Source organism: Gallinula chloropus, assembly GCF_964237585.1.
Source record: "Gallinula chloropus genome assembly, chromosome: 2".
Taxonomy (NCBI): Eukaryota; Metazoa; Chordata; class Aves; order Gruiformes; family Rallidae; genus Gallinula; species Gallinula chloropus.
Window position 1 is genome coordinate 106295024 of NC_140086.1, and position 27954 is coordinate 106322977.

At 43.1% G+C, this 27954-nt stretch overlaps 1 protein-coding gene across 1 annotated transcript; it reads left to right on the plus strand.

The window, feature by feature from the left end:
- LANCL2 (LanC like glutathione S-transferase 2) lies at window positions 1-27926 on the plus strand (the record flags this gene model as incomplete). Its single annotated transcript, XM_084260449.1, has 9 exons — window positions 1-204; window positions 11085-11202; window positions 13940-14147; window positions 16149-16296; window positions 16895-17041; window positions 20406-20588; window positions 22413-22589; window positions 25654-25726; window positions 27474-27926. 9 exons carry the CDS (start codon window positions 1-3, stop codon window positions 27587-27589), a joined length of 1374 nt encoding a protein of 457 aa, XP_084116575.1. The 3' UTR covers window positions 27590-27926.
- Between the last annotated feature and the right edge of the window lie 28 nt (window positions 27927-27954).

Here is a 27954-nt window from a genome sequence, read left to right on the forward strand (position 1 = left end):
ATGGGAGAGAGCATGTCCAAGAGGCTGAAGCTGCAGCTGGGCGGCGAAGCGGAGATGGAGGAGCGGTCTTTCCCCAACCCCTATCCCGACTACCAGCCCCACGGAGCCGGAGCCGCAGCAACCCCGAGCGCGGCGGACGCCCAGCGGGACAGGACGCCGCTCCCGCCGGAGGAGGAGTCCCTCCCCTTCGGCGCGGATGGGAAGGTGAGTCCCGGCCTTCCTGGGCCCTGCCTCACCCGCGGGGCGCTCTCTGCCCCCGCAGCGGCCCGGGCGGTCGTGGGCGCTGCCCAGGCGGGGCCCTGGGCCCGACGCGGCCTCCGGCAGCGCGGTGGGGCGGCCCGCGGCCTGTCCGTGCCGCTTGAGGGCTCCTGAAGGGAGAGGCGGGCGGGGGGAAGGAGCGGCAGCGCCGCGCTGGCTCAGCCCGGCCGCGCGGCTTGGAGTTGGCGGAGGGGGCTGCTCTGAGCTGTTGGTTTCCCCCTGGGGGGCGAGGGAGCGCTGCGCGGGGCCGGAAGGTATCGCGGCCCGTGCTGCAGTGACCGCGGTGGTTCTGTCACACCGCCTGAGAACCGTTGCCCGAATTTCACCGGAGACAGCACGCAGGGAAGGAGAAGGATGAACCCGCGCCTAGAAAAGATAAGTTTCTCTTCAGGTGGCAGCTGTGCCCAGGGTCAGGTAGTGCCGTACACGCTGTAAGGTGTGTGTTTACTGACATAATGAACGTTTATAAATTAAGCTACACCGCCATAGGCACCTGGTTTGGGCCAGTAGAAGGTCTGTCTGGCGGCACTGGCTATGTGAAGTTCACAGCCTTCCTTCTCCACTTATCTCTTTGACACCACATGCTGCTGGCAGCGGAGCTGTGTGCAATTTAGGCTTTAGGCGTAGAAGCTGCTCTGGCCTGTTACCGTGCAGGCTGGCTTAGGATGCAGAAGGAGTACCAAAATATGGATCTTCTGTCGTTTTAGCCCCTGAGCAGCCTCATCTTCTAGTATTGTGTTGCTTTGTCATCTTTTGGATGAAAAACACTGCATGGTGACATTGCTAGAAGCTAAAATGTGCTGTGTAGGAAGCTAACATCCCTAACTCACTCAGCTGTGTGCTGGGGTGAATAAACGAGCACCTTTTATCTCAGCTCTGTGTTTTTCTGACTGTGGCAATAAAGATTTACCTTGATTTACTGATAGGGTGGTGATGCCCAGAAGTGGGAGAATAGGATTCTTCCTGAGCATCTCATGAGAATGAGCAGGACAGCATCAGCTTGCCATCAGTCCAATGCAGTGAAAGGTTTCACTAGTTGTTGCAACTGAGGTTTATGGAGTTGTGTGTGGCTAAGCAGAGTGCACAGAATAGAATACCTTGGGGGATTTGTGTCTTACTGCTGCAGCTAATTGCAGCTGTCAAAAGCAGAACTTGGCACTTCAGAAGGGTTAAAAGGGTAGGTTTGGATGTGAAATCTGCTTTGTGTTTGAAAAAAATCCTAGTAGTATATGCTCTGTGCTGGTAAAATTAATTTTGTGTGTGTGTGTGAAAGAGAACTGGGATTCCTTTGGGGGTTTTTTGTGTCTGGCTTGGTATGTAAAAAAACCCCGTCCAAGTATGATAAGTTGAAGTAGAAAGGCAGAAAGGAGATGGTAGAACAGATATATCTATATATTGTTGTTAAATTGGTAAAGATTCCAAGAACTTTCTTCTGAGACCTGTAGGCTGGTCATCCTTCTTATGTGCCTGCTTTAGAGCCCACACTTCATGTCCGTTTTTTTTACAAGAGAAAATAAGCCTTCATTTACTGCTGATGTAGGTTGACTAGAGCTTTCCAAAGCGAGAACTGCTATCAAAGGAAGGTGAACTTCCTTAATTTTTTTGCAGAGAGTACTAGATGTATTGCAGAACACTTCAACTCTAATCTCCTCCAGATTTAATTATTGAATGAATCCAAATTCAGAGCCCACCTTCTGTGGCAGAGCTGAAAGGAGTTAATGAATTTGTAGCCCTAGATTCACATTAGGAATGTGTGGTCTGTCCTCTGCTGTAGATGGGGATGCTATTTTACAGTAGCTGCAAATGTTCTCTTTTTCCTATAATCAGTGGTGGATGACATTCCTTGTTACTGTGTGGCAATTGGCAGCTATTTGTGCAGCTTTGTTCAGAAAATACCTTTGAGCACCTGTACAGCTTTGAATTTCATAGAAGGTGGTGTGTGGACTTCGCTGTGTTCAAAAGCATGAAGCTCACCTGGAAAAATAAATACTCTTCTGTGCTGCATTAAAGTGATATAACTACAGCAGCTTTCAGGGGTCTTTTTTTCAGCTCTGTGCATTTCATAGGACAAGTTTTTGCATCTGTAAAATCTGAGGAATTGTCCCACCTATTTCTCAGCTAGAACATAGCTATGAGTATATTTATGTGCGTTTATATTTGCAGCATTTGCATACTGTCAGTCCTAGTACTGCCTGGACTTGAGTCTAACTTGAGCACCCTATGAGTATTTGGGGTGCTTTTCTTAGTGGTGGTTATGGTTTGGTTGTTTTGTTGGGGTTGTTTGTTTGTTTGTGTTTGTTTGTGTTGGTGTTTTGGTTTTGTTATTTCTTTTTTCATTTAACAGACTTGAGTCATGTCAGAGAAACATCTTTGCCTCCCTAAAACCCCAGTGAAGACGAAAGGACTTTACACAGGTCAGGGAGTCCGTTCTGTAAATGGCTGTACACAATAGCACGAGTTTCCTGAAAACAAGAGCAGGTTTCAGAAGCCCTGATTGTACTGCATAATTTCTGCCTCCCATCTGCTGCTGTGTGAGCGGTGAGCACTGAGTGACTCACATAATGACAGCTAGAGGTGTGCGGGGCTCTGCCGTTGTCATGGAAGGCAATGCATTATTAATCCATCCATTTGATTTCATAAGCTGCCACGACTGCCATCTAAAATTTATCTGGCTGATAAAAGGACAAGAAGCTCTTCAAGTCGTTGCCTGAAATGTGAGGCAATGGGGACAAAGTGCTGCATATGGAAGCGTGTGTTCGTTATGCGTAAGATGCATTTCAGGAGCGGTATGTGGAAGCATGAGACGAAAAAACACGGGGGCTGCCGATTTGCCTTCTTAAAATAGTGACAGTAAACACCACAGTTAGTTAGGTGGGCTCTGCTCACGCAGTTGAAATCAACTTTTTCTTCACTAGATTTCTTCACCGTGCAGATATCATGGGCTTGAGTTGCTTCTGTGATTTGTCTGAGAAAGCTGAAGGTAATAATTCATCAGAGAGCATTCATTCTAGATTAATAACAAACATAATATTAAAAGTCTTTGCTTAAAAAAATTACAAATCTTTCCATTAAATACATAGCCTGTAGCCCCTTTCCTTTTGGTGTGGATCCCATAGCAATAACTTAGTAATAACTTGGGCCTGTGCAGGTTGAGAACCAGAGAGAGTTAAATCATCTGAGCAGTATTGTGCTTTGCTGAACTGGAGGCACCCTATAGCTGCAATAAATATCAAGACCTGTTGGCATCATGTTGTATGTTAGCTGTGTGTGGGGCACCAAGAATGGGAAGGTCTGCACATGCTTCTATAAACTGGGAGCAGACAGTTGTCCTGGCTCAGCAACAAGTGTATCAAAACCTTCATCTGGGAGGGAGCTATGAAGTTGAAGTGGATTTCCTGGGAAGAGTGAGGAGAACTGAATTGCTGGCAAAGGGTGGCAATGGCGTGTTAATGGCGTGTTCAGGGACCTGACTCCATGGGTGACACCAACATCAACCTCAGAATGCCCACTGTCCTCATTCTTGGAGCCACCGCAGCTCTGTGGCTACATCTGTAGCGCAGTCAGGTGTGATTTGGGAGCCACCTTCACACTGTCTGCAGGCCAGTGACTTGGGAACCAAAGGCAGTCTGATCTTGCCTACTCATCCAGGGGAAGGTGGAAGCAACCCTGAGCCTAGGCAACCTGGTGCTATTGCTACCCAGCTCTCAGTTTCAGGTTGTCTGGATTTGTTGTGGAATCACCAGGGAGTAGTCTTTAACAGCTCTGAAATGGGTTTGAAACGTTATGATAGGTCACTGGGATGCCCAAAGGGTAACTTCTTTTTTAGGTCAATTCTTTCTTGATAAGTTTTTTGTATGATTTAGTGTTTTAATAGTGTTAGTGAAAGGTGGTGTGTTCTAACAAAGGTATATGATGTACAATATTAGGCTTTGCAGGGGACTCTTTGCAGGGAGCCTGTTTTGGAGTTAATGATGCTTATTGGCAAAGATTATCACTTAATGGGGATATGGAATGTTCACTTAGATTATCTTTTAGGTGATTTAGTGGTGTTTAGTTTCCTGGTGCTTTCTCCATCTCCTGGTAGTTCTGATGTTCTTTATGTTGCCTTTCAGTCTTCCTCCTCTTTTGAAATATGCAAAAAAAAAAAAAACCAACCCCAAAACAGTTCTCTGTCATCGCCTCATTCTTCCCTCTCATCCCTGAGGTGTTTTTTATATTCATTAGATTGTCTCACTGGGCACTTTCGTTGTCTCACTGAGAGGAGACAGCTCTCTCCGTTCTGGGAGTGATTCTGCAACCACTTATTCTAATGGGAATCATACTACTCATTGCACTGGAGGCAAAATTAAACCTCTGGAGCCAGTAGATCTATTTCTCACTTTCTTGCTGGAGCAGTGGGATGGGATAGCCAAGTTTCTTGAGACTGACACTTTTTTTGGCCATTTCCTGGCATCTTATCTCAGATGTGCTCTATATTAAAAGAGAGAACATTCTCTGCAATGCAAATGATGCTTCTGTTGAAGGAAAGTTCATTTCATTTTTTTGGGACACTTGATCAAAATTGAGAATCGTTTTACTGAACTTCACTGTGTATTACTAACTCCTGGCAGTCTGTACACTGAGAGAAGAAAAGCAGCTGCATCTTTCCTACACTGCACATCAACATCAAATACCACTTAGTGCTGTTTTGATGCTTATATCTAGAAAGTCTCTCCTGTTATTCAGGACAACAACCGCACGTGGCTTTAGTCAGCTAGTTCTAAATGAAGGTACTTGTTTAAATCCAAGCTGAAGTTCTGATGAAGCTGTCTCACATCCATCCGCTCTTCACCAGTTTCTAGCTTTAGCTTGTAGATGAGTGTGTTAATGAGTTGTTACCCTGGTGAGTTGCAAGGGCAAGTGCAGGACAGATACTCATTTCCTGGTGGCAGTAAATTCTGTTTGGGGTCTAACTGCACAACCCTGGTACACTGTCAAGTTCAGTATGTGCAGTATACTTTGTGCATCAAAATAATTTAGGCAGCGTTGGTAGAGGTTTCAGGGGTTTTCTTACAACTTGTGGACCATCTAAAAATGTCCCAGCTAAGGCAGACACCTCTATGTAATGAATCATTTTAAATCCTATTCACAACAGACTTCGATTTTCTTAGTTTTCAAGAAATAACATGCTGGTATTGGGCTACCTGGAGGACCAGTGATTTTCAGTGTTGTTCTTTTGCTTATCATACTACATTTCCCAAAACATAGGGTAATGTTCCTTGTTTTCTGTTAATCATGTTTATTTTTGTTATTGATAATTTGAAGCTTTTTGATGAGTCTTCATAATGAACTAAATCTTCAGGCTTTGGTTTTTTGCACCCTGATCACTAAAGGGACAAATAGTTCCTTTTACACACAAATGCATTAGAAGCAGAGTCTCGTTATTTCTTACATGCTTTAAATAATCCTCTTTGTAACTTGAAGGGATTGCTGTTTAATGCTGTTTTTCATGCCCTCATCTCCTCTGAGGTAGGGTGATGCCTGGATTTAAAGTCTATTCTTAAGTTGGCATTTGTAGGAGAGCAATAGTTTGCCTACAGCTTTTGAGTTTTTCCCTCTCTCCCCCCTTTTTTCTTTTTTTCTTCTTTCCCCACTATCACATGTATGGCATTAGATGCCAGATCACTGAAAAACAGAGCAGTGTGTTCTACAGACAGCAGTTTCAAATCATTTATTAAGCATGTGGTTTAGCAGAACTGCATTTGTTTCTGGAAGGATGTAAGTGAGTAGTAGCAGAGAGCTGTGTTTAACTGTTTCAGAGGCCGGGTGATGCCGTTTCTTACAATTTGATGGTTTTGGAGAAGAAAAAGAGCTGCAAATAAAGTAGAACTTAATTTCTGTACCAAAAGGCAGGTCATTTCCCAGCTGACATTGCTAGGTTCTGCATGTGGGATCCTACTGCCATTCCTTCTGGTCTGCTTTAGCAGGAGCTCTGTAGAGGTAAGGATGAGACCTCATTCTGCTTCAGTAAACCCATGCTCCAGCGCGTGGGTGTGAAACCTGGCTCCCTTACAATCGGCGGCAAAGTTCCCAACGATTTCAGTGCGGCCAGGATTTCTCGTTTCAGTGGAGCTGAGAGTCATCCCCCACCCCGTTCTTCCTTACCAGTGTCTGTCATGTCCCTCATGCAGTCTTCTGTGCAAGTTTGGTTTTTGAACGAGTCCTCACTGCAGTGCCAGTGTGCTCTGTCTGAAAAAAAACCCCACATTATATATCTTCTGTTTTACACATCACCAATAATAAAGTCACTTCTTTCTGAAATGTCTTTTCTTAACCCGATTTGAACTGGGATGAAATAAAAGTGTATTTTGCTTGTTGAGTAAGGTAGCTAGCACTCTGTGTGTCAGCAAGGGCATCTCCTTGGTGCTTCTGCATAATCCATTACTTCATCCATCAGTCTAGTTTTACACATGGCATCGGTCCCCCAAAAGGTGATGGGCTAAAATAAAGTGGTGTGATGGTAAAATTGGGTTAATAGTAAGATGATGGTTTTGGGAGCTGGTGGTGAGGCATCTCCCAAAGAAACTGAGCTCAGGTCTCCATTGTCCTGCTCTGAGTCTGCACAAGTTACTTGGCATAGAGAGGTGTGTTGAGAGGTGTTTTTGAAAAATACTTTAATATCTAAGAGTCATTGACAAAGACAAATGAGAGAACTCACCTTATGTCAATCAAACCAGAGTATTACTTTGAACGGCAAAAGGAGTGCCATGAGGTCCCATGTTTGTATTGTCAGACTTACATAAGCACTGGGGTATCTGGTCCAGATGTGTGTGATTTATTTTAAACCTTGCAAGACCTGAAGTTACAGGTAAGATTAACCTACCAGAAGTCATCATATACAACATGTACATAGCAGCTGCTTGTTGCCTCATCTCTCTTGGTGCTGGTTTGTTGTAGAGCTGGATATGGAGAGGTAGTTCACTAAGAATTGGTATAAAAAATATCAACTGCAAGGTAAGGGAAATGTGTGTTTCTTTTAGGAGATTGTTCGCATCATGGTGTATTCTTGTGTGTGTGTTGTTTTAGAGCTGCGCTTACAAAAGATAATTGAGTTCGTTTCAGGAACCCTACAAATGAAAGAAGGCAGGTAGGACAAACAGGTGTTGCTGACAAAGGCAGCATAATTTGGGCACCATGGCATTAATGTCAGAGGGGAGTGATGCACATAGGCTTACATTCCTTACGGTTTTGGTGGCTTTAAAGGGCTTCAGGTTGGGATGTAGTTTTGCATACTGCTTCGCTACAGTGGAAAAAGTGGTGTGTTTCAAATCACAAAACAATTCACTTGCAAACCCAATGTACTTGTATTTTTCTGTGCTACTTTTGTTCCATGCTGATAATAAGTCTTTCTTGTTATGGTACAGGGTTCTGTTGGGTAGTATGGGGAATGAGCTTGGTTTTGTGTGTGTGTGTTTTGCTGATCTAAAACTTAAGCAGCGGTTGGGATGACAGTTGTTGTTTTTGCCACAGCAGAGGAGTAGTGCAGCAGCTGAATTGCTGGAGAGAGCTGTTTCTTCTTGTTAAAGTTACTCTTCAGCTCCTGTTATCATGCAATCTGTTGTCAACCAAGAGTAAATGTGATACTGGCTGTTAGAGGTCAGGCTTCCTGGCCTTTCTTTTTCCCAACAGGAATAGCCAAAGTCACCTGTAGAAAAGGCTGAATCCCAGCTGGAGTCACCCTTATGAAATTAATATGCTTCTCATGAAAATCAATCCGTGCTCAACACGAATTAGCGTGCTTTATGCTCCGCTGTAATGCTGACATAAGATTCTGAAGGAGGTTTATAAATCTTCTAAAGCCACCTTTCAACATCTGCTCCTTTATGCATTTAATTTATTCTAGTTCTGGTAAGCATCTATTATGAGCTTATAGTAGAATTTTATCAAATGAAAGTGATGGTGCTCTGTTAAAGCTTCAGAGCAACAAAAATAAAAAACACCCCAGTGGTGGAAGAGGAGTTAGGGTAGCTTTGTTCAGGCTGATTAAATAGTTATAATAAGAATAGAAAAAATCTTATCATCTGTGGTTTTTCCAAGCACTGAAACAAGATAGGGAAGTTAGGTTTTACAGAGGGATATCCCAACCTGAGCTAAATTATTTCTATGGACCAAGGTTTCAAAGCAGAACCCAAATGTCCCAATGTCCTACTCCTCTCCTCCTGTCTCTTAAGTAATTTGATCTGGTGTTTGATAAAAAAGATCCTGATTTGGTAACAGTAGGTGTATTGTCAGACCAAAAAGATAAGCTGCCTGCTTGTGATGTGCAGCAGGTAAACAACCTGGGAGCCTGAAACCTTAGTTTACTCTTGCAAACTGAGTGCTACGCCTGGATGCATCCACGTGGATATCCTCACACTGTTTCACCATATGCCTTGGCATAGCTGTATTTTGAAGAAGTCCTGCCCTTGGGAAAGGTTTTGCTTTGTGTTGAGATTTCACTGAACTCATTAAAGGGGGAGGGGTATATGCTGTGTTGTGTGTGCATGGCACAGTTTCCTAACAAAAAGGTGCTCAAAGCCGTATTACAGCCTAAGAGTAAACGTCAGGTATATAGTGTGTGTGGTTGCTACTTACAGAGTTACTGGAACTTATGGGGCTCTGGCTCCACCCTGGAGTGGTACATGTGTGATGAGTTGCAATGGCAGTTTCTTTTTTCCTCCCTTTCTCCCCATCATAAAGTGATTTGGACTGTTGACCCTGAAGACTTCTGTGTATGTCAGAGCATTTGTGTAATTCCCATTATCTTTCTGATTTCTGAATCTGTTGAATAGATGTTTGAATTCAATGATTTTTATTTGAAGTTCCACTCTGAAAAAGAGTACAAAGCATGGTGTATTTTGAGCAGTCAGTTGCCTGGTGGCATTTGATACCTGTCATTTTTCTGACACCCTTCCTTTTGTGATGTGTTGTAATCAAACAAGAAGTTGCCTGCCTTATGAGCTAATTTTTCCTTCTCTGGTAAGACACCATAAATATAGATGTGTTTAACATGAAACTTGAGCCTTTACTGATTAGATTTGTTCCAGCTGGTATTTGGAAACAGATTGAGGAAGCAAGTGGTGGAAGATCAAGCACTGCTCAGGAAACAGTCGCTTATTCTCAGTGTAAGCTGATAGGTAGGCAAATGTCATAATGCCTTTTTTTCTGCATGGTGATAACCATTGTGTTGTGACTCTTGGTTTGGGAGGTGAGGAAGATCATCTAGCAACCAGGCACCCAGAAGCTTTCTTTTCTGGATGTTCCTGGATAATTGAGATTTGGATGACAAGCTTTCTGTAAATAATGGAAAAAGCACATTCAGAAAATAATTTTAGTAGCAGAAGGGTTCTGTACATCACTATTTTGTTAGAGGATGCAATTATCTAGTAATGATAAAGCTTTTCCTATAGCCCAGAAAGTGGAAAAGGGTGGGGTTTTTTTGTTTCTCTCTATAAGTAAGGCTAGACCTTAAGCTCTATTTAAATATACAAAATAGCTTTTAATAAGTGTGTTAACAGGAAAAGCTGATTAATAAGTGGTACTGTTTATAAGGAAAAAAAATCCACAAAAAAAACCCCAAACAACAAAGCCACACACTTTTGAGTGTTGCTTCTGATGTTCCTACTCATGACTTGTCCTGTGAAGGGACATTCTGAATACTCCTTCCTATGGAAGTTAATAGGGCAGTGAATTCCAGTTAATTGACTATTCCCATGCTCCATAGACTTAAGGGAGTGATCAGTAATATATCTTCTCATACAGTGTGCTTAAGGAGAGAGAAATGGTGGCAAAAGTAAAGTATCCTGTGTTATATTTCATATATAATATCTCTGTAAACTTTTCTTGGTTAAGAGTAAAAGCATGCAATGAATAAAATCAAAGATCTGTCTCTTCAACTTCATGCACAATCTGGAGCTGCCAGGCTGCTTTTACTCATCTGATTGTGTCTAGGTCATTCTTTCAGATAGTTGTTCTTTAATAGTTTCTACATTTAACAACCTTCTCTCGTGATAAAGCATGTCAATCCTAATACTGTTTTGATGGGAGGAGAGATCAAGAGGTGAGGGGAAGAGCATTTTATGTCTCTAAGCAACTTGCATTCCTTGTGGTGAACATAAACTGTGACATCAAAAAGTCTTGGATGTGAATACATCATGGATGATGTGATTAAGTACATCATTAAAGACTGTGATGTGATTAAGTACATCATTAAAGACTGTGGCTTGACTTTGACTTGGTTGTCCTAAATGTAGGCATTTATTTTCCCCCAGCTATTTCCTACTCAATAGTGTCACAAAGGTTGTGCAGGGACCTTGTGATGAGAGCAGCCACCTATGACACAGGGCTTGTAGGTTTGCTGTTCTGCATCTGTAACATGGTCTTGGTGTCAGGACTCCGAATGGGGTAATTGGCCCATGGAATGGTGGCAGATGTTTGTTGTCCTTTTGCTTTTATTCGCCTCATATTCAGCACAGAAGTTTTGCTTATGGTTATACAGTGAATACAGAGCCTGAGATAAGAGGCAGCATGTAGTTACGTACTCCCATGAGTCTGTGTGACTTTAAAACACCCTCAGATGGGTTTTGTGTAGCGTAGATACTAATATCTTGTTCTAATACATACTCTGAATGCATTACATGGAACGTGCTTAAGATGAACCACCTACACAGTGCTAATAGCTGCACGTAGTATTTATTTGTTAGTTATTTCCTGGGTTTTTTCCAGACAAGAGAGTGGAAGAACCAGCTTGTTTTCTTGGCTTCTTTCCTTTTCTGACTTGCTCCTTTTCTCCTGCCTACTGTTTTCAGGTCAGTGCTCGGTTCTCAAAACGGATCCAAACAAAAATCAAGGACCTTCTGCAACAAATGGAAGAAGGGCTGAAGACAGCAGATCCACACGATTGTTCTGCCTATACTGGCTGGACTGGTGAGAGAGCTAGAATTTGAATTAAGTGTGTTTCTTAAATAGTATAATTGGGTTTATTCACAGGAGGAGGTCCTGGTATTCTCACTGGAGCTGTAGAAGTACTCTGATACAGGCATTTGTATGAATTGGATTCCTGGTCATTGCTGTCTGGAAGGATTTGCACCGGTATCAGTGGACACAGGATCTAGTTAGAGATAATTGTCTTTTGTACCTGGAGATCTTTAGTTGAAAGAAGAGTGGATTTTTCTAAGTCTGTTCATTCTTTTGACTTTGGCTCTGTTTTCTTTAAATGGGTTATTCTCCCCTTCTGCTGTTCAGCTGAATGATAGCTGCTTCCTGATGGTAACAGCATCTTCTAATAACTTGTGGGGGGACCTGATCTGTGCTTGAGCCCTAAAATCTGGAATATGGATAGTGTGGCTCTGCTTGTTCTGTCTGTATGAAAATGGTAAAATGAATGAGAGGAGGGGAGTGTGGAGGTGGGGTTGCAAGATTGTGAAGTGCCTGAAGATAAACGGGCTTGTGCAAGTGCTAGGTCATTGCTAGGCACTGTTGTTCATTTAGCATTGCATCACTGATGCTGTCCACATGTGGATGAGCCCTTCTGATCCTTTAGGCAGAGCCTGAGTTGTCAAGCCTGGTGCAGCCACTGCTCTTCAAGCTGCCAGAATGCTGTTCCGTCTTGGCCTCTTAAGTGCCGCTTTGCTGTTGCCGTGGTGTATTCTTTTTCTGCTCTGTCTAGCTCATGCATCAGACATGCTTTTAGCACAGCATGTTTGAAACGTGCCCCAAGGAGATGTATTTTTAATCTTTACATCATGAGAAGCAGCAGCTTGAAAAGGCTTTGCCCATGCTCAGGCTTAACTCTGGCACTGAAAGGGTAAAATTTCCTTGCTTGCTTCTTGCTGTTGTGGTACAGATGGTGCTGTGGGTGGATGGGTGGGGAAGTTTTAGACAACTCCGATTTAAACACTAGATGTGTTTCAAGGTCTGAAAAGTGAGTGGCTGCTAAGTAAGTGCAAGAAGATCTCAAGTGGTGGGCCTCCTCGTGCTGGCATTAAAAAACAGCTCCTGGGGAGCTGTGTTCTGACACAGTGACTGACAACTGAAGTTACGGCTGATAAACCAGAGCATGCTGAAAATGAGTCATAAGCTATAAGTAATGCAGACATCATTAGCTGAAACAAGAAAATAGATGAGAAAGTAATGCAGTCTAATGAGAATGGGTTTTTTCCACCCTGGAGAAGGATTGTGAACTTAATCTATTCCAAGTTGTAAACTTCTTTCAGGGCTCCTGTGGAATTAACTCTGAGTAAAAACATTTCAGTGGTCAGACTTTTAAAAAACTTGAAGCAAGTACTTTCTCCCCAAACTTGCTTGCAGCATTTTACAAGTGTGCAAATCAGAATGTAAAAGCGATGCTGCGAACAACTGTCTGACTTGTTAGGTACCAAGTCAAGGCAATGTTATTGGCACTGCATGGTCCTGACCGTTGGCTTGTACTTTGTGAAATGTCCTTTAAGATCTTGGAGCACGTACTGTTGGCACGTAACAGTCATAGGACTCAATATTAGAGTCCACCCTCCTTATACAAGTACTGTTGGTATGTGCCAGACATTTTGGAGGAGCAGCTTTGAAAGCGTTGGGCAAGGAGGGACTGGATGAACTAGGCCTCGTAGCTGCTTTCTGATCATCTCGATCAAGCCCAGATGTCTGAACGTTTGTTGCAACATCAAGGGTTACAGGGATCCCAGTAAATAGCCCACAAGTTCCTGTCCCTCTGAATCAGGCTAACCAGGCTCTGCAGCTGTTGTCTTGGACCCAACTAAAACGGCCTGTTCAAAGCCAGCCTGGAGAACATCTGAGGATATAACAGCACTCTTGTGGTGCCGTTCTCCTGTGCCTGAGGCAGTCTCTCTGTGGGCCTCAGGTGCTCTCCAGTTCAGTCATGGCTCAGGAAAATGCTCTCCTTGCTCACATACAGGAGTTGGAGGTGCAGCATGGTCCAGAGATGAATGTTTTGCTTCTGCATGTGTGGCGCAATTTGCAGATAAACATCCACTTAGATGGATTTGTTTTTTTTTAGTCTACATTGTTGCAATTTCTAAGCTTTGTTTTGGTTTGTTTTTTATTTAAAAGCTGTGTAGTGAGTTCAATTGAGTAAAGCTTGATGTTACCTTCCAGCATTCTCTGAGTACTTACTTTCCAGCTTTTACAACTCAGCTTAATTTGTAGAAGCTCGTAATCTTGTTGTGAAATACATTAAAGGGTTATAAAGAACTTGACATGTTGAATTAAAAACTCATCAAAAAATCCTTTTAAAAAGCAAATAGGAAAGAAACCATTCTTTGCATATAATAGATGTCAATGTACTTAATTGTACGCGTACTTGTTAGCCTAAGTTTTTGATTCTGCAGTGATTTCTTCACTGAGTGTTGGTGCTTGTGTCATGAATTTTCTTTGTTTTCTGTAAACTGTGAGTCTACCATTAGGCTTCAGTCTGACTTTTTTTTTTAATTATTATTTTTGTCACAATCCAAATTGAAATTTAATCAAGATAGACAGCCTGATGCCTTCCTCTTGCATAAGCGAGGACACTTGAGTGACACGTTTTAATTGACCAAATACGTGCTTGCGTTTGAGTTACTGGTTCAGAGGGACTAAAGAGGGGAATGTGACGTACTCAGAAGGAAAAGTAAATTAAACTGTCTCTTTTTTTCCACGTGATTTGTTCCAGGCATTGCCCTCTTATACCTGCAGCTGTACCGTGTTACCAAAAACCAGAGCCACTTGCAGCGCTCTCTTGATTACGTGAAGAGAATCCTTCGCAACCTGAGTGGCCGAAGGGTTACGTTCCTCTGCGGCGACGCTGGGCCCCTGGCAGTGGGCGCCGTGGTTTATCATAAGCTGAAAAACGACACCGAGTCTAAAGAATGTGTTGCCAAGTAAGTGGTTGTTGGTGGAGAAAAGCGATGCTCTTTGTAGAGAGCATTGGCTTGGTAACGTTAGCAAGTGGAGCTTTGAAGGGCAGGAGTAGAAAATGGAGATGCTTTCTACCCTGATACATTTCCAGGAGGAAAATGCAAAATAGGCTTTATCTTTATTAAAGCTGGCTTACACTTGATTTGTGTTTAGCAGGTTGAGTCCTCTGTCATTGTAAGGACAGGATGTCCTGGACATATCTGCAACGCGTGCACGTTTTGGTTTTGTCACATTGAAGTGACATTTAGCACAAGCTGCACGCTTGTCGTCGGCAATATGTGGCGCTTATGCGGCGTGTGAGGCTTCCTGTAAAGCGTGGGTCTTGATTGTGGGCTCATTACAAGGCACACACGCTGCAGGGATCTGGACACATCCAGACAGAAAGATGGTGTATTGGATTGATATTTAACAGAGACTTAATAAAACTGAGAGGAGGTATGTGACAAATTGTCAAAGGCAAGGGCTTTAATTAGGTCAGAGCATATGAAGGGTAGCCTGAAAAAACTCCAAACCCTTTGCAAAGTAATCTAAATGTAACAAATGTCTTGAGAAATTTAGATATAGAGCTACCTGGGAGAGCTGGCTATCCCTTTGCTGGTACAGAACCGAGTGCTGTGAAGGCTGGAAGCAATGGAGCCCTGCTGGGTTTTCTTGCTTTCAGAATTTGCAGTAAACTTGGTCTTGTCCTTTTGGATCCAACTAGGAAAGCAGTATTTCTGTAAGTCGTGAAGCAGGTGTATAGCAAAATGAGATCAGCAGTAAATCTTTTAGTCTTGACTCTCCTCAGAAAGTAATTTCTAGGAAGACGACTGAAAAAGAGATGAGTTTGCTTCTATGCTTCCTTATTTGTTTACAAATATATTCATGACACCAGCTGAGTGCTTCATTAGAGATGTCAAAATGTAATCTCTGATTGCCCTTTAACTTTTTATGTTACAGCTGTCCAGTTGTACAATTTCAATAATAAAACTTAACAGTGGACCGTTTAGAAGAAAATAATATAATTCTATGTCCAAAGAGTAGTTCCAAGAAAGGAATGATAATGCAAAACTATTTTTTTTGTGCATGGTTTTTCCCTGGTATGAAGCAATAACAGTATAGATCAGCCATTGGGGTCAGTGTTTTTGCTGCAGCATGATGTTAATGCTAACACTTCTGTAAAGTAACAGTGGCTGGGGCGTCTGGGAATTGAATTTGGTCTTAATCCAGATTGTTTTGCCCCCTCCCTCAATTTAAAATGTGATCATCTCCCTGGTATCATCTAATTGCCAATTTAATCATGAAAGATAGGAAGAGACAGGGAGGCAGTGGGCAGGAAAAGAGATCTCTGCTCTACCTCAAGTCTAATGTAGGCTGGTAGAGTAATAGCAGGGAGTCTCTTTGGAGCAACTGAGAACTATGATGGCCAGCCCAAGGTTTTTTCCATTGCTAAAGGCAAGCAAAACACTTGTGCATAGCAGCTGTGCCCTTCTCAGAATTGAGCTGCTAAACATTTGAGACAACGTGCTGCTTAGGAAGGGGGAGTGCTGAATGGTTATACTGGGTTTTTTGTTGGTTGGCTTTGTTTTTTCCTCCCTTATACAACTACAATTAAGGATCCTTACTTAGACAAACCTCCTGGAGTCTCTGGGAATTCCACCTATTCGTTGGAACATCTCTCCAGCCTCCCCCAACCCCAGCTCTGCACCCGTGTATCTGTTTCTGTCTGCACAAAAAACGCAGTAGTTGCACCGATGCTCACCTGGCTCTGGCTCCCATTTGCCAGTCTGTCAGGGATGACGAACACACAGTGCCCCTGCATGTGAACCTGGCAGCAGCCAGCTGAGCTGGGGAGGACTGAAAGGAGGATACGGGGCTTCAGCCCTCATCCTGCATCTGGTTTGATTGGAGGCTTGTACAGTACATGGTCCAGTACGGTGTCTAGAGAAGATACTCTTTTTCCCTACCTTCCTTGTCTGACACAGGTTGTTGCAGCTCCAGAGGGCAGTTGTAAGCACAGATGCTGAACTTCCTGATGAGCTGCTTTATGGCAGAGCAGGTTACCTGTATGCCTTGCTGTACCTGAATACTGAGATCGGGCCGGACACCGTCCCACAGTCTGTTATCAAAGAGGTAAGATATTTTTCTCTCTCTAGGCCACAGTGTCAGTGAGATTGAACTGGAATAATTAATTCACATAATTCAAGGGATTAAGAGAGGCATTCTGGAGAGGAAAGGGGACCTGGAACTGGGAAATTTATATCCTCCCTTCCTCCAACCTCTTCCCCCTTTCACTGCTGCCCAGCTGGGACTGAGGCCAGTGCAGGTGGGTCCATGGCCAGCCATTGAAATGGATCAATTTATGTAACTAGTTTTGGAGCATTTGAGGATGAGAAATTGTGATGAAAAACCTTGAGAAAGAGTAAGTGTTTAAGTGAAAAGGAGAATTCAGTGTGGAGCAAGATGCATGACTCTTCTGTTGATACCAGAAGCAGAACAGGCAGGCAGGGAAAAAAGTGATTAGAAAGATTTATATATTAATTTTCTACTCTTAGAAATGTGAATCCATCATTTGGAATTTCCATTTCTACCTCAACACTCAAGTCCGAATGGATTGAATATTCTATCACTGTTTATTGTGGCTTATTCTTTCCTGTGCCTTTAGTCATGACAAAGCAAAACCCTCTGAATCAAAGCAAGCAAGACAGGAGGAGTGTGCTCTCTTTCTTAGGTAATAGATGCTATTATTGAATCGGGGAAAAACTTCTCAAAGGAGGAGCGGAAGACGGACCGTTGCCCTCTGTTGTACCAGTGGCACAGGAAGCAATACGTTGGAGCAGCCCACGGAGTGGCTGGCATCTACTACATGCTGATGCAGGTAAGGGCATCTTCTGTGCTTTATGGGATTCCTTATTTTGTATCAGAGGGTCCTTCACTGTCATACGCGCGCAGTATTGAGCTGGGTCAGGGTCTCACAATTTGGAGTTAGACTCCGCAGCACTGAACTGTGCAGAGATGCTAGCTCAGGGCCTGGTAGCAGAAGAAAACTTACTCCAGTACCCTCACATTAGAGTGAATTAACCCTTGAGCTGTGGTTCAGAGCACTGGTGTTGCCAGGAGCTGAAGTTTTTTTCTATCCTCAGCAGAGACAGTGAGGTGCCTTCCCTCATCCTCATGTCCTGTGATGCCTGCAGTCAGACCAGCTAAATACTCACTCAGTGTCCATCACTTAATTTTTTCCCTATTTCTAAGCATGTGCACTGCTGGTACCTCCTGTCTTCCAGTGCTCTGCACCCTTTCTCTTTTCTATAGTGACTTTTTTTTTCCCTCTGCTGTCTTGAAGCTTTTGGAAGACTGTCCTTAATGACACATTAGTCTTCAGTATGCTTTTATTCTTTAGATGTTCTTCCTCTTCCTTATCCCTCCAATCTTTGCCCCCAAAATACGATGTTCCTTAGTGGATTTATGACCCCTGCTCTCCTTTCTCTCTTGTCCTGAGTGAGATTCCTCTCCTCTGTATACCTTCTCTTTCTTAACACTTAAATCCATTTGCCCCTGTCCTGAGATTCTCCGATAGAATTATGATGTTTCTAAACCAGACCTGTTTATCTTGTTTCAGGAGTAGAATCTGGAAAAAAGAGCCTTAAGATTCATTATGAAAGATGGCCATAGAGCTGCAAAATTTGCATTTGTTTCTGATTTCTAAAGGTGCTGCCAGTCTGTGCATCTTTGTAACTTGATTTTCTTACTAGCTCATGCAGAATGACATGACATTCCTTTAGGCAGGCGTAGGAATTGTACATCCTTGCAGCCTGAAGCTGCGTAGAAGCACTTGCTGCAGAAGTGACTGAGCTGGTATTTGGTGTTGACACTGCTCAGCCATTCCTTATTTGCAAAAGATGCTGTGACTTCTTCCCATCTGTTTCAGATTAGCTCACACTGCTTCCACCAGTAGCTGTGGCTGAAGCAGCTGACTTGGCCATGGAAGTATTGCTGTGACTTTACCTTTACTACCTGCTTTCTTTAATGAGGTGGTCCAGACCCTTCCAGCTCCCTTATCTTCCTGGATTCCATTTTTCCTTCCCCAGAACTTGTAGCTTTTCTGAGAAACAGACAGTCCTTTAAAGAAGCTTCCATCCTTCATTTACTATTCAAGGCCGCTAGCAGGCTTTTGGGTTTAAGCAGAAGCTACTCTGGCTACATGTTAAAATCATAACTATCTTTTCCTTTATGTATAATTGCTGCTTTTAAGAATTACCACAAAGCCATTGTTTATGCAGCACTAGATTACTGTCTTTTCACTGTACATTAAATATTGTGAGTCATGGAGAGTTGAGTCATCCACTGCAGAAGAAGATGGCATATTGGAGTCCATCCTTTCCCCATCCCTCCCACGCCAAATGGGAAGAATATTTCCGTATTTTCAGCAAAGAATGCAAGACATGGTTTGTTGAATGGTGGTTTGATAACACACCAAAAAAAAGGGTATCAGACATAGCCCCTGAGATGCAAAGGTCACTGATCGTCACTTCTGTACAACACCTTTATGAGGCAACATGTACTGCTGGATTTACTTAAGACTCCTGGAAGAGTAAGAGATCAGTAGTGTTAAATAACTCATCCAGGAGGTAGAGTGGGAATTCTGGAGTGTTAGCTAGGGAATCAACTAATTCTGAGGGAAAAATGTTTGCATATCACTGCTCTTGGCCAGAGGTTCAGCCCACATACCTGTAGGTTACTCTCTTGCAGTTGGAAGTGTAGGTGCTAAGAACCTCAGTAGCCTGGGGAAAGAACTCATACTCATGTCTTCTCAGAAGAAGAAGGTGAAGAGGAGGTGTGTAAAGAGCCCTGCTCTTCTTGGATTTACCTTCCAAGGACAGACATGCAGAGCTGAAGAACGAAGTCATTTATTTCTCGTGGCCATCTGCTTTAACTAGTGCTGGCAGGGGGGCAGCATGAAATCAGAGCCCCGAAACAAAGCTTCCCCCAGAGCCTTGTGACCCCACAGGTCTGTCTCAGTGAGGGCTGATCAGCTCTGGGGTGTCCTTGATGAGCTGATCTGTGTTCAGGCATACTTCTGATCAGCAGCATGAAGGTTCCTGTTCCACTCAGGTGTGGAGGTGGAGCTTGCGTGAGGGACGCGGTAGGCAAAGCTCTTCTGGCTGGGATAGAATGGAGGCTTTGGGCTTTTTCAGGTTACTGAACATACATCTATTGAAAGTCTGCCTGCATTGGCTCTGAGACTGTCAGTGGTAACAGTGCTCAGCTAGAGAGAATAAGAATGTGCTGGAGCTGGTGGGGAACAGTGAAATTCCATTACATTGTGTCAGCAACAAAGACAAGTTATTTAAAAAAATAAGTTTAGTTATTAGGCTCCAGTTTCTGCAGTTGTTCCTGCAGAAGTCTTGTAGGCTGTGTAAAAAGAGACCTCTCTGGGAAGTACTGTGTAATGGGCTGGTAGGAAAGGTAATGCCAACTAAGAAAAGCTGGAGACCAGTAGATACTTGGCTTCTAAACCTTTACCTACAAGAAGCACGCAGGTTGATGGATGTGTTCTCCTTTTGGCAAAGATGGAAACTAAATAGAAGATATGAGAAAGAAAATTCAGAAGGGCAGTCTATAGATGAGTTTGTAGTACAACAATCTTTAGCTACGCAGAGAAGTGGCTGTTTCTTTTGAAACTGGAAATGCAGATTTATAGCCAAAAGCTTCAGTGAGGTTTGTTTATGAAGGTTAAAGTTTTCCATCATAAACCTTTGCCTGCTGTGCCATCACATAACATTCGTCTTCATTTATTGGGAAATAGGACGTTTGTCTAAATCAGGTATTTTTAAAGCAAAATGTGTAACCCATTGTTGTAAGTGTGCATTATGAGCAATGTACCTATAAAACTATCTTTCTCTTATAAGTATTCTCTTTTAAGTTATAAAAGAAGCCTGGGAGTCCTGAAATCCATATACTGTTCTCAGTTCTTCCATAGTCTTTCTGTGTCACCTCCAGTAAGACAGGTAACAACTTGGTGCCCCAATTTCTTTGTTACTGTAGTAGCTGTAAAAACATTCTTCGCAAGGGTACTGTGAGCAGACATTAATTAAATTTGTATGAAGTGTATTTGGATCAAGGGCACATACGTAGGACACTTGAAAATAGATCATGGAATTAAGTGTTGATACACAATTTGTTACTGCTTCTGTTTATGCTTTTGGCTGTGGTGGTTTTTTTTCTTACATTTTCTCCTGTAGCCTGTTGCAAATGTGGACCAGGAGACCCTGACAGAGCTGGTGAAGCCAAGCATTGACTACGTGCGTCATAAAAAATTCAGATCTGGCAATTACCCGTCCTCACTGAGCAACGAGACTGACAGGCTGGTTCACTGGTGCCACGGTGCCCCTGGAGTCATCCACATGCTGATGCAAGCTTATAAGGTGAATCATTCTGTGTTCCCTCTTTTTACAGACAGGCATACTTCCATAGGTGTGCAGGTAAAGCAGTAGTGAAGGGGTAAAAATGCTTCTGAGGGTGCTAGTAATTATTAGACTTTAGGCTTTCTTGGAAAAGAATCTGATATCCGACTCCGAGGTGTGAGAACATTGACCTAAATTCTTTGAATCTTCATCCCAAGAGTTTTAAGAGTTATGTTGGTTTTCAAAAGCATAGGTTCACCTGTCTTGCCAAAGTCATCCATCAATTACTCCATTCTTAACATACAGCTCTTGAGAACATTGGAGCAGAGATCCCAGGCCCCTTCTAGGGTATAAGCATAACCACTGTTTGCTCTTCTCTGTCCTTTGCTAGGTTTGCTATCTGTCTTGTGTTGTGCATTTCTAATTTGCATGACATTTGAAAGTATACTGTTTAATTAAATTTATGTAAATTGATTCTTGCTTTTGACATCCGTTCTTGGCAGATTCTCTGGTCAGCCTCTGGGTGGGCTGATGAAAAGCAGGCTTGGTTTATGGAATAAACCACCTGAAATGTGAACTGCAAATCTCTTAAAGCATTGCTGAATGTAGTAGCAATCACAGTTGCCTTTTCTTCTGGCTGTGGGAGGAGGTTGTTCTGTTTAGCAGTCCCCTTTCTGACCTCTTTTTATGTTTTAAGATGATGTGGCATATGATGCTTTTCTTTCACTTCTTATATTCAGCTTTTTGAAGAACTGTTGCAAAAAATAAGAGTATTTTTTGCTGGCTATGCTTTCATACCAAGCACAGGAGTTTGCAGTAACAGACAGCAGTGTTTGTCCTGGAAATCAAATGCTATTGCCAGGCCTTAATTTGAAATGTTACAGCTAAGAAGCTGACAAACCCTGTTTAGAGAGAGGGACTTTATCAAGCTTGTGGATTTAGGAAACTTGCATATTAATTGCTTCTGTTAACTTATTAAATAGCCTGGGCGGCGTGTGTGTGTGATTTTTAAAGGATTAAATCTACAGTAGTGCATCAGTTACTATTTTGTGCTTGTGTGTGTCTTGTTATCTGTAGAGTGACTTTAAGCAAAGGGGAGCAAAAATGTATCCCTGTAAAGGTGTTCTGGTGGTGTTCAGCTGAATTACTTTCTGCTCCCTTGATGGGCTCTGTGTCCAAATGAACTTTGGTCGCAGTGAACTTGCAAAATTGGTCCTTTGCCCAAACTGGCTGGTGCTTCTGACTGTTTCCAGTGCAAACACTAATCAAGGTAATTAAGAGTTCCTACTTGTAATAGTGACAGAGAAAAGAGCCCTGTGCTATGCAAAGAGATATCTTTGTGTGGTTTTGACATGGAATTGAAGTCATACAGTGACTAACAGGGAATAACTACTTGGCAAGACCAGGATCTAGTAAGTTAGGCCATTATTTGATGGCCAGTATTCTCTGTTACATTTCTTGGAGGCAAGAATTGCATTTCTGTATTTCAAATCAAATGATGTTGTAGTTCAGAAATGGAGGGGAGAAGCAAAAAAAGGACCACGTACCCTTAAAATAGATTGTAGGCTGTACAACCAAGGGCCTTGAACTTGAGTTTTCCCTTTGGGATCCTTGTTTCTGAGTCAAAAACTTGACATGCTTCTTTCTTTTTCTATGCAAGGAAAGGAGAAACAGCCTAGTGAGAAAAGAAAGGCAGATCTGTGATGAATGGGTTATTAAAATTCAAAATAAATTGTATATGGAAAAACTGCTCACCAACAACAAAACATGGCTGAGGTCCAGCTCCCTTTTGTTTTCATTACTACTTCAACTTACATGTTTTTATTCTCTGTTTTTATTTTACAGACTTTTAAAGAGGATAAATACTTGAAAGATGCTATGGAGTGTAGCGATGTCATCTGGCAGAGAGGTTTACTGAGAAAAGGATACGGGATCTGCCATGGGACAGCTGGCAATGGCTATTCCTTCTTGTCTCTCTATAACCTAACTCAGGACAAAAAGTACCTCTACCGAGCTTGCAAGGTGAGCTCTGCAGCATCCCAACTAAATTACTGTTGCCCTTTCACATCATAATGCACCATGCAGGAGTGAGCTGTTGGTTGCAGTAAGCCTGAGAGAGCTGGAGCTGGCTGGCAGCGTGGTACGAGTGTCCTGTCACTTGTTCCCCTTTATGCGCACTTTGGATGACTTCAGCTGTGTATGTGGGGCACGTACCTTCTTACTGTGCAGAGTGAAACACCCAAATGTTTTGTAAGGGAGGAGGAACTAAACATATTCAGAAGAAAAGAGTCTGAAAGTCAGCCTTCCTGAATAATAGCAGACTTGTGTTACGTGGTGCTAATTATTCCATTGAGACATCATCCACTGTCGTCTTCGGCTCCTCCAGCGATACTGTTTGTAGTCTTGTGTAATTATTTGTTTTCAAACTAGTGTCTGTTTTGGGGCTTTTAGAACTCTGAATTGCAGCAACTAAATTGCTCGCTTAGATTATTTTTTTTCATTGACACAAATTGCAGAGAAAGACACTCAGAATTTTTCCACTGGAATTGTCCAGGTTCTGCTGTCAGCTCTGGCTGTGCAAGCAGTTGCCAAAGGAAAGGGCTTTCTCAGCCTCCGTTTCTTCATCTTGTAAGACTTTGGTTTTTTGGTGTGGGTTTTTTCAGCTTAATTAATGGATTCATTAGGTTTTGTACTGCATACATAGCTATTTAACTGAGGCTTTTTTAAAAGGATTGTAATTGGAAACTTGATGACTTGCTGCTTAGGTGCTTTCAGGCCACATGTAAAGCTGTGGAATTGTGTTCAATTCTACTGCCAGCCTGTCCTTTGTCAGCAGAGCTTTAAGAAGTCGCTTTTTGTCTCACCTTGTGTTTACCATAGCCAAGTGACACCTGTAGGCATACCTGTGTCCGGGAGAATGTCAGAAACTCCTAGAACTCCTACAGCAAATGCGTGACTCTCACATGTGAAGGCAGCACAAGGCATGCATGTGGGCATAGTTGTCGGGTGCTGCCTGTAATCCTCCACGCCAGTACGTCTTCTGTGGTTCTGTGCAGCATTGGCAGCTCCTGTTGGTGCTGCATTTCTGCCCAAAAGAGCCCTGGTGTTCTTCCATACCAAGCCAGAGGAAAGTCTGTTTCAAAGCCAAAGGAGGAAGAGACTCCATTCCATACCTGAGATCCCTTTGAGAAAGATGATGTGGCACAGTGGCCACAGACTTGGTATCTGGAGGTGCCTATCATAGTCAGGTCTGGCAGTGTTACTTAGAGCCAGTCTGCATTTTAGCATTCCCCAGATTTCTGCTTTGGGCTCTTGAGGGGAAATCTTGAAACAGGCAAAGGAATACGCTGGTCTGGCATTCTTGACATCTTTTTGTTTTCAGCCAGAGCATGCAGGGAAGCAAGTGTGGAGTTATGTTGGTGCCTGAAGGCATGTAACAGAGAACTAAATGGCTCCCCTTCCAGGGGTGTTCACTCACACCAAAAACATGAGGCCCAGCGGAAGCGGTCTGGCCAGGAGTCCCTGGTTACCTCTTGTAAACTGTGAAACTGTTCCACAAATGGACCAGAAGAGCTTGAAAGGCCATAACTCAGAGACCCTTGGCTTGTGCTTCTCACTTTCAGCTTCACAGCTTTCCCCCTGTGGAACTGGACAGGCTCCCAGCAGGCTGAGCCGCTCCTAGCTGTCCTGCCTGGGAGCAGAGAGGCATGCTTGGCTCCAGGCAAGAGAGAGCATCAGAGCCTTGTGCTGCTCTGTGTTGTGACTAAACCACTGCTGATGGCAAGCATCTATTGTCTATGTGACAAGTAATGGCAGATGTCTTCCTGCTAGAAGATATGTCTCTTTTTTCCACCCCTTGGTTTACCAAAGAGATTAGTGTGGCTACTGGATCTGAGAGTTGTCACATATAAGACAAGATTACGTAGATAATTAAGCATTGGTTACAAGGTTTTTACCCGTGGGAGGCCCAAAAATGTCCCCTCAGTTCTCAGTAATGGTGCAGACTGCAGTGTTTGTGTTTTGTGGGGTTTTTTCTGCATTTCTTCAAGACGTTGGCATGTGTGCACTCACCCTTACAAAGGGAAGAAAAATGCATCCCCCAGCAAACGCTTAAAGTGATGTGAAGAAGGGAGGAGATACCACCTCTCTTTATCCCCCCCCCGTTGAACAGATTGATGGCTCTAGGGGTAGGCTGACACCCTGTATAGCTCCAGAGTCAGTGCACCCTCTAGAGTAGGACAAACATTTTCTTAGCAGGTGGCCAAAACTGAAGGAGGGGCTGGGGAGAGACCTCTCAGTGATTTGTTTTGCAGGAACCTCTGCACTGGTTTTTTTCAATGAGCAGTGTGTGTGCTTCCAAGCAGAGAAATACTGGGGGAACTTGCAGCCCCCCATGTGCTCCAGGGAGCCATAAAAGAGAAATAGATGGTTGCTATTAAATTGATGCCGTTCATAAGTCACGTATGTCTGATGCAGCCACTGCAGCAGTGTTGATCCAACACAAGAAAGATGTTGTTACCCCTCTCTGATGGTATTCCATCTTCTGCCACAAACTATTGATGACCATAATTGTCTAACTGTATTTATAACGATTTTTCCTAAGGCTTGGGGAGGGAAAATAAAACTAAGTAACGACAGCTAGAGATTTAATACTCTAAATTGGGCCATGGAAGTGAAATGAAACTTAAAATGCAGTTAATAACCCTGAGGATAAATAAAGCACCAAGACGGATAAGAAACTGCTGTTATAGTACTAGAAGAATGTTGCCATTGAAACAGAATATGTCTGTTCTCGTAGCAGCTTTCATTGAATGTAGAAGGGTGGAGTTACAGAAAAGAAGTACAGCCCTCCTAATTACACTGTTAAGAAACCAAAACTCGTGTTGTGGAAATACCTGTCCCAAAGCCTCATTGCAGCCTTGTCATGGTTGAAGTGGGACAAATTGATCTTCAACAGTGATTTCTCTGAGGCTCTGCTTACGCTGTTTTACATTTAACTCCCATTAAACATCTGCAGATAGTCAAGCAACAGTCTTAAAATAAAAAGAAATTTAAAATTAATACTTTTTTAAAATGTTTTCCCCAGTTTGCTGAATGGTGTTTGGAGTATGGTGCACATGGATGTCGTATTCCTGACCGACCTTACTCTCTCTTTGAAGGTAAAGTTATGGTGTCGGAAATGGTATTGCATTATACAGGAAAGAAGGGCAACCTTGCAGTTTTTGGCACGTGCTTAGAAGTTGGGAAATCTTTGGTGGGTTCTTCTACCCACCCAAATAGAGCCACCCTCTTCTGCCACCTCTGCCTGAAAGGTGGTGAGCCTGGGGTGGAGAAAAAAGACGAAAGAAAATAATTCACTGTCGTATCACAACTTTCCCTTGTGGTTGCCTTTTAGCAGTTTCTAATGTAAAGCTAGTGCAGCTGCCATCCTTAAGTAGAATTCTGCTCTGCTGATGCCCCTGAGGTGCAACAGAAGTGTGGGCAGGAGTCTTGTCGCAGGTGGTGTTGCAGGGGGCCTGGGCAGAGGAGTAGCTGTGGGTTGGGGGTGTCAAGAGTAGTTGCTGGCTTGTCAGAACTAGATCATCTCTGCCATGACACGTAAGCAAGGAAAAGCTAGTTTTAATGCAAACCCAAATCACTTGAAGAGAAGTGCAGCATTCTTAGGGGCTTTTCTAAAAGTTCCGAGCTGTTGCTAAATAGTTTCCTAGATCTTTGTATTTTTTCATTTGCCGTTAATTTTCTATTCCCTCTCTCATCTTACGTTATGGAAAGTAGGATTTTAAGTAGCACTGCTGTTCTCTGAACAGTGAGCCTAGTGTGCCACCTATCACAAATACGTGAAATTACAGCAGACAAAATAGGATTCTTTTGCAACTAAACCAGTCTAAGGTGCCAACACAAGAGACCAGTAGTTATATGCATCCCTTTGAAATGCAGTTACTGCCCTAATGCTCAAGGGAGGAAAGCATCTTCTGATTCCTGAAAGTCCCCTTGCATGCACTTGTGGAGGGAGAAGGCAGGAGTACAGTACAGCCTGTTTCGTAAGAGCTGTGAAATTTGTTCATAAGGAGAAGTAATGCCAACAAAAGGATGATTTGTGTTTTAATGCTGATACATGGCTTCTATTTTAGTGGGTTTATGTCAGTGATTTTTTTTTTTTTAAAGGAAAAAACTAGGTCTCAAATTTGAGACAAAAAAGTCTTGATTTTGTGTCTCTTTCGTAGCTACAGCTGTATGTGAAGCTGCCCAGAGCCGCATGTGTGTGCCCACTTTCAGTGGCAGCTGCCCCTGTGTCTGAGTCATTTTGTTTGCAGTAGGTACCCTGCTGCAGGAAGGTTTCTTTGCTTGCATGTGCTTAGCTGTTGATAACACAGCATTTCAGCTTGATCATAAAACTGAGGTTGTATTTGTATGCTGCCCTGCTATAGGGTGCCTCTCTGGTCTGCCACCCTAAAAGTTAATGAGGTGGTGCTGGTGTCAGCACTTCAGGTTCTGGACAATCTCTTTATGAACAGCGAGCAAATTAATCTGTACAGCACAACTACAAGAAAGTTTTGCCTTTTTTTTTTTTTTTTTTTAATCTAGTGAAATGACAAACAAAAGCTGCTCAAATCCTGAGGGATGGTCCAAAATGGGATTTACTTTTTTGTGACTGAAGTAGCATTGAGGTTGCGAGCTGAAAAGATGGTAGCAGAGACATCTCTGTTCTTGCCTCTGATCTTTTGAAGTGGAACTTGTTTTCTTGAGCGGAGTGCAGATGAACTTGCCTTTCTGTAGGCCCTAAGTTCACCTGCAGGAGAAGAGATCTGGTGAGGAGGTGTTCAAACAGGTGCTGTTGCCTTTGCTGTCAGTGTTGCTGTTTCAATGTCAAAGATGCACAAACATCTCCCTCTTGTTATGTTTCAGGCATGGCTGGAGCTATCCACTTCCTCTCAGATATTTCAGTACCGGAGACTTCCCAGTTTCCTGCGTTTGAACTCGGACCTCAAAGGAGGGAAAGCAAAGTGGAACAGGACAGCTAAAATGATCATTTTGAAGGGAAACTGATGCCAAAAGAGATGAGACTCTTTTAGTGCCTCTGATATTGAACCAACTCGACTCTGAACCGATGGATGGATAAACCCCTTTTCCCACCCCCACACCCCCAGCCCCACACCCCAGAGGACTGTGAAGTCATTAGAGCATGAATGGGAGAAGCCACGTTTAAGTTCTGTAAAGTGACACCTTCAGGTGTAGGACAAGAGAAGTCAAGTTTTGAACTTTCTCTCTTCTGTTGTATTTGTCTTCTTCAGGTCTTTGACATGCTCTGCATGTTTATTGGTGTTGTCTGTTGATTCGAGTCTCTTGTTGTTAGCAAAAAGCTGGTCTCTGTGTGAATCCCTGTCCT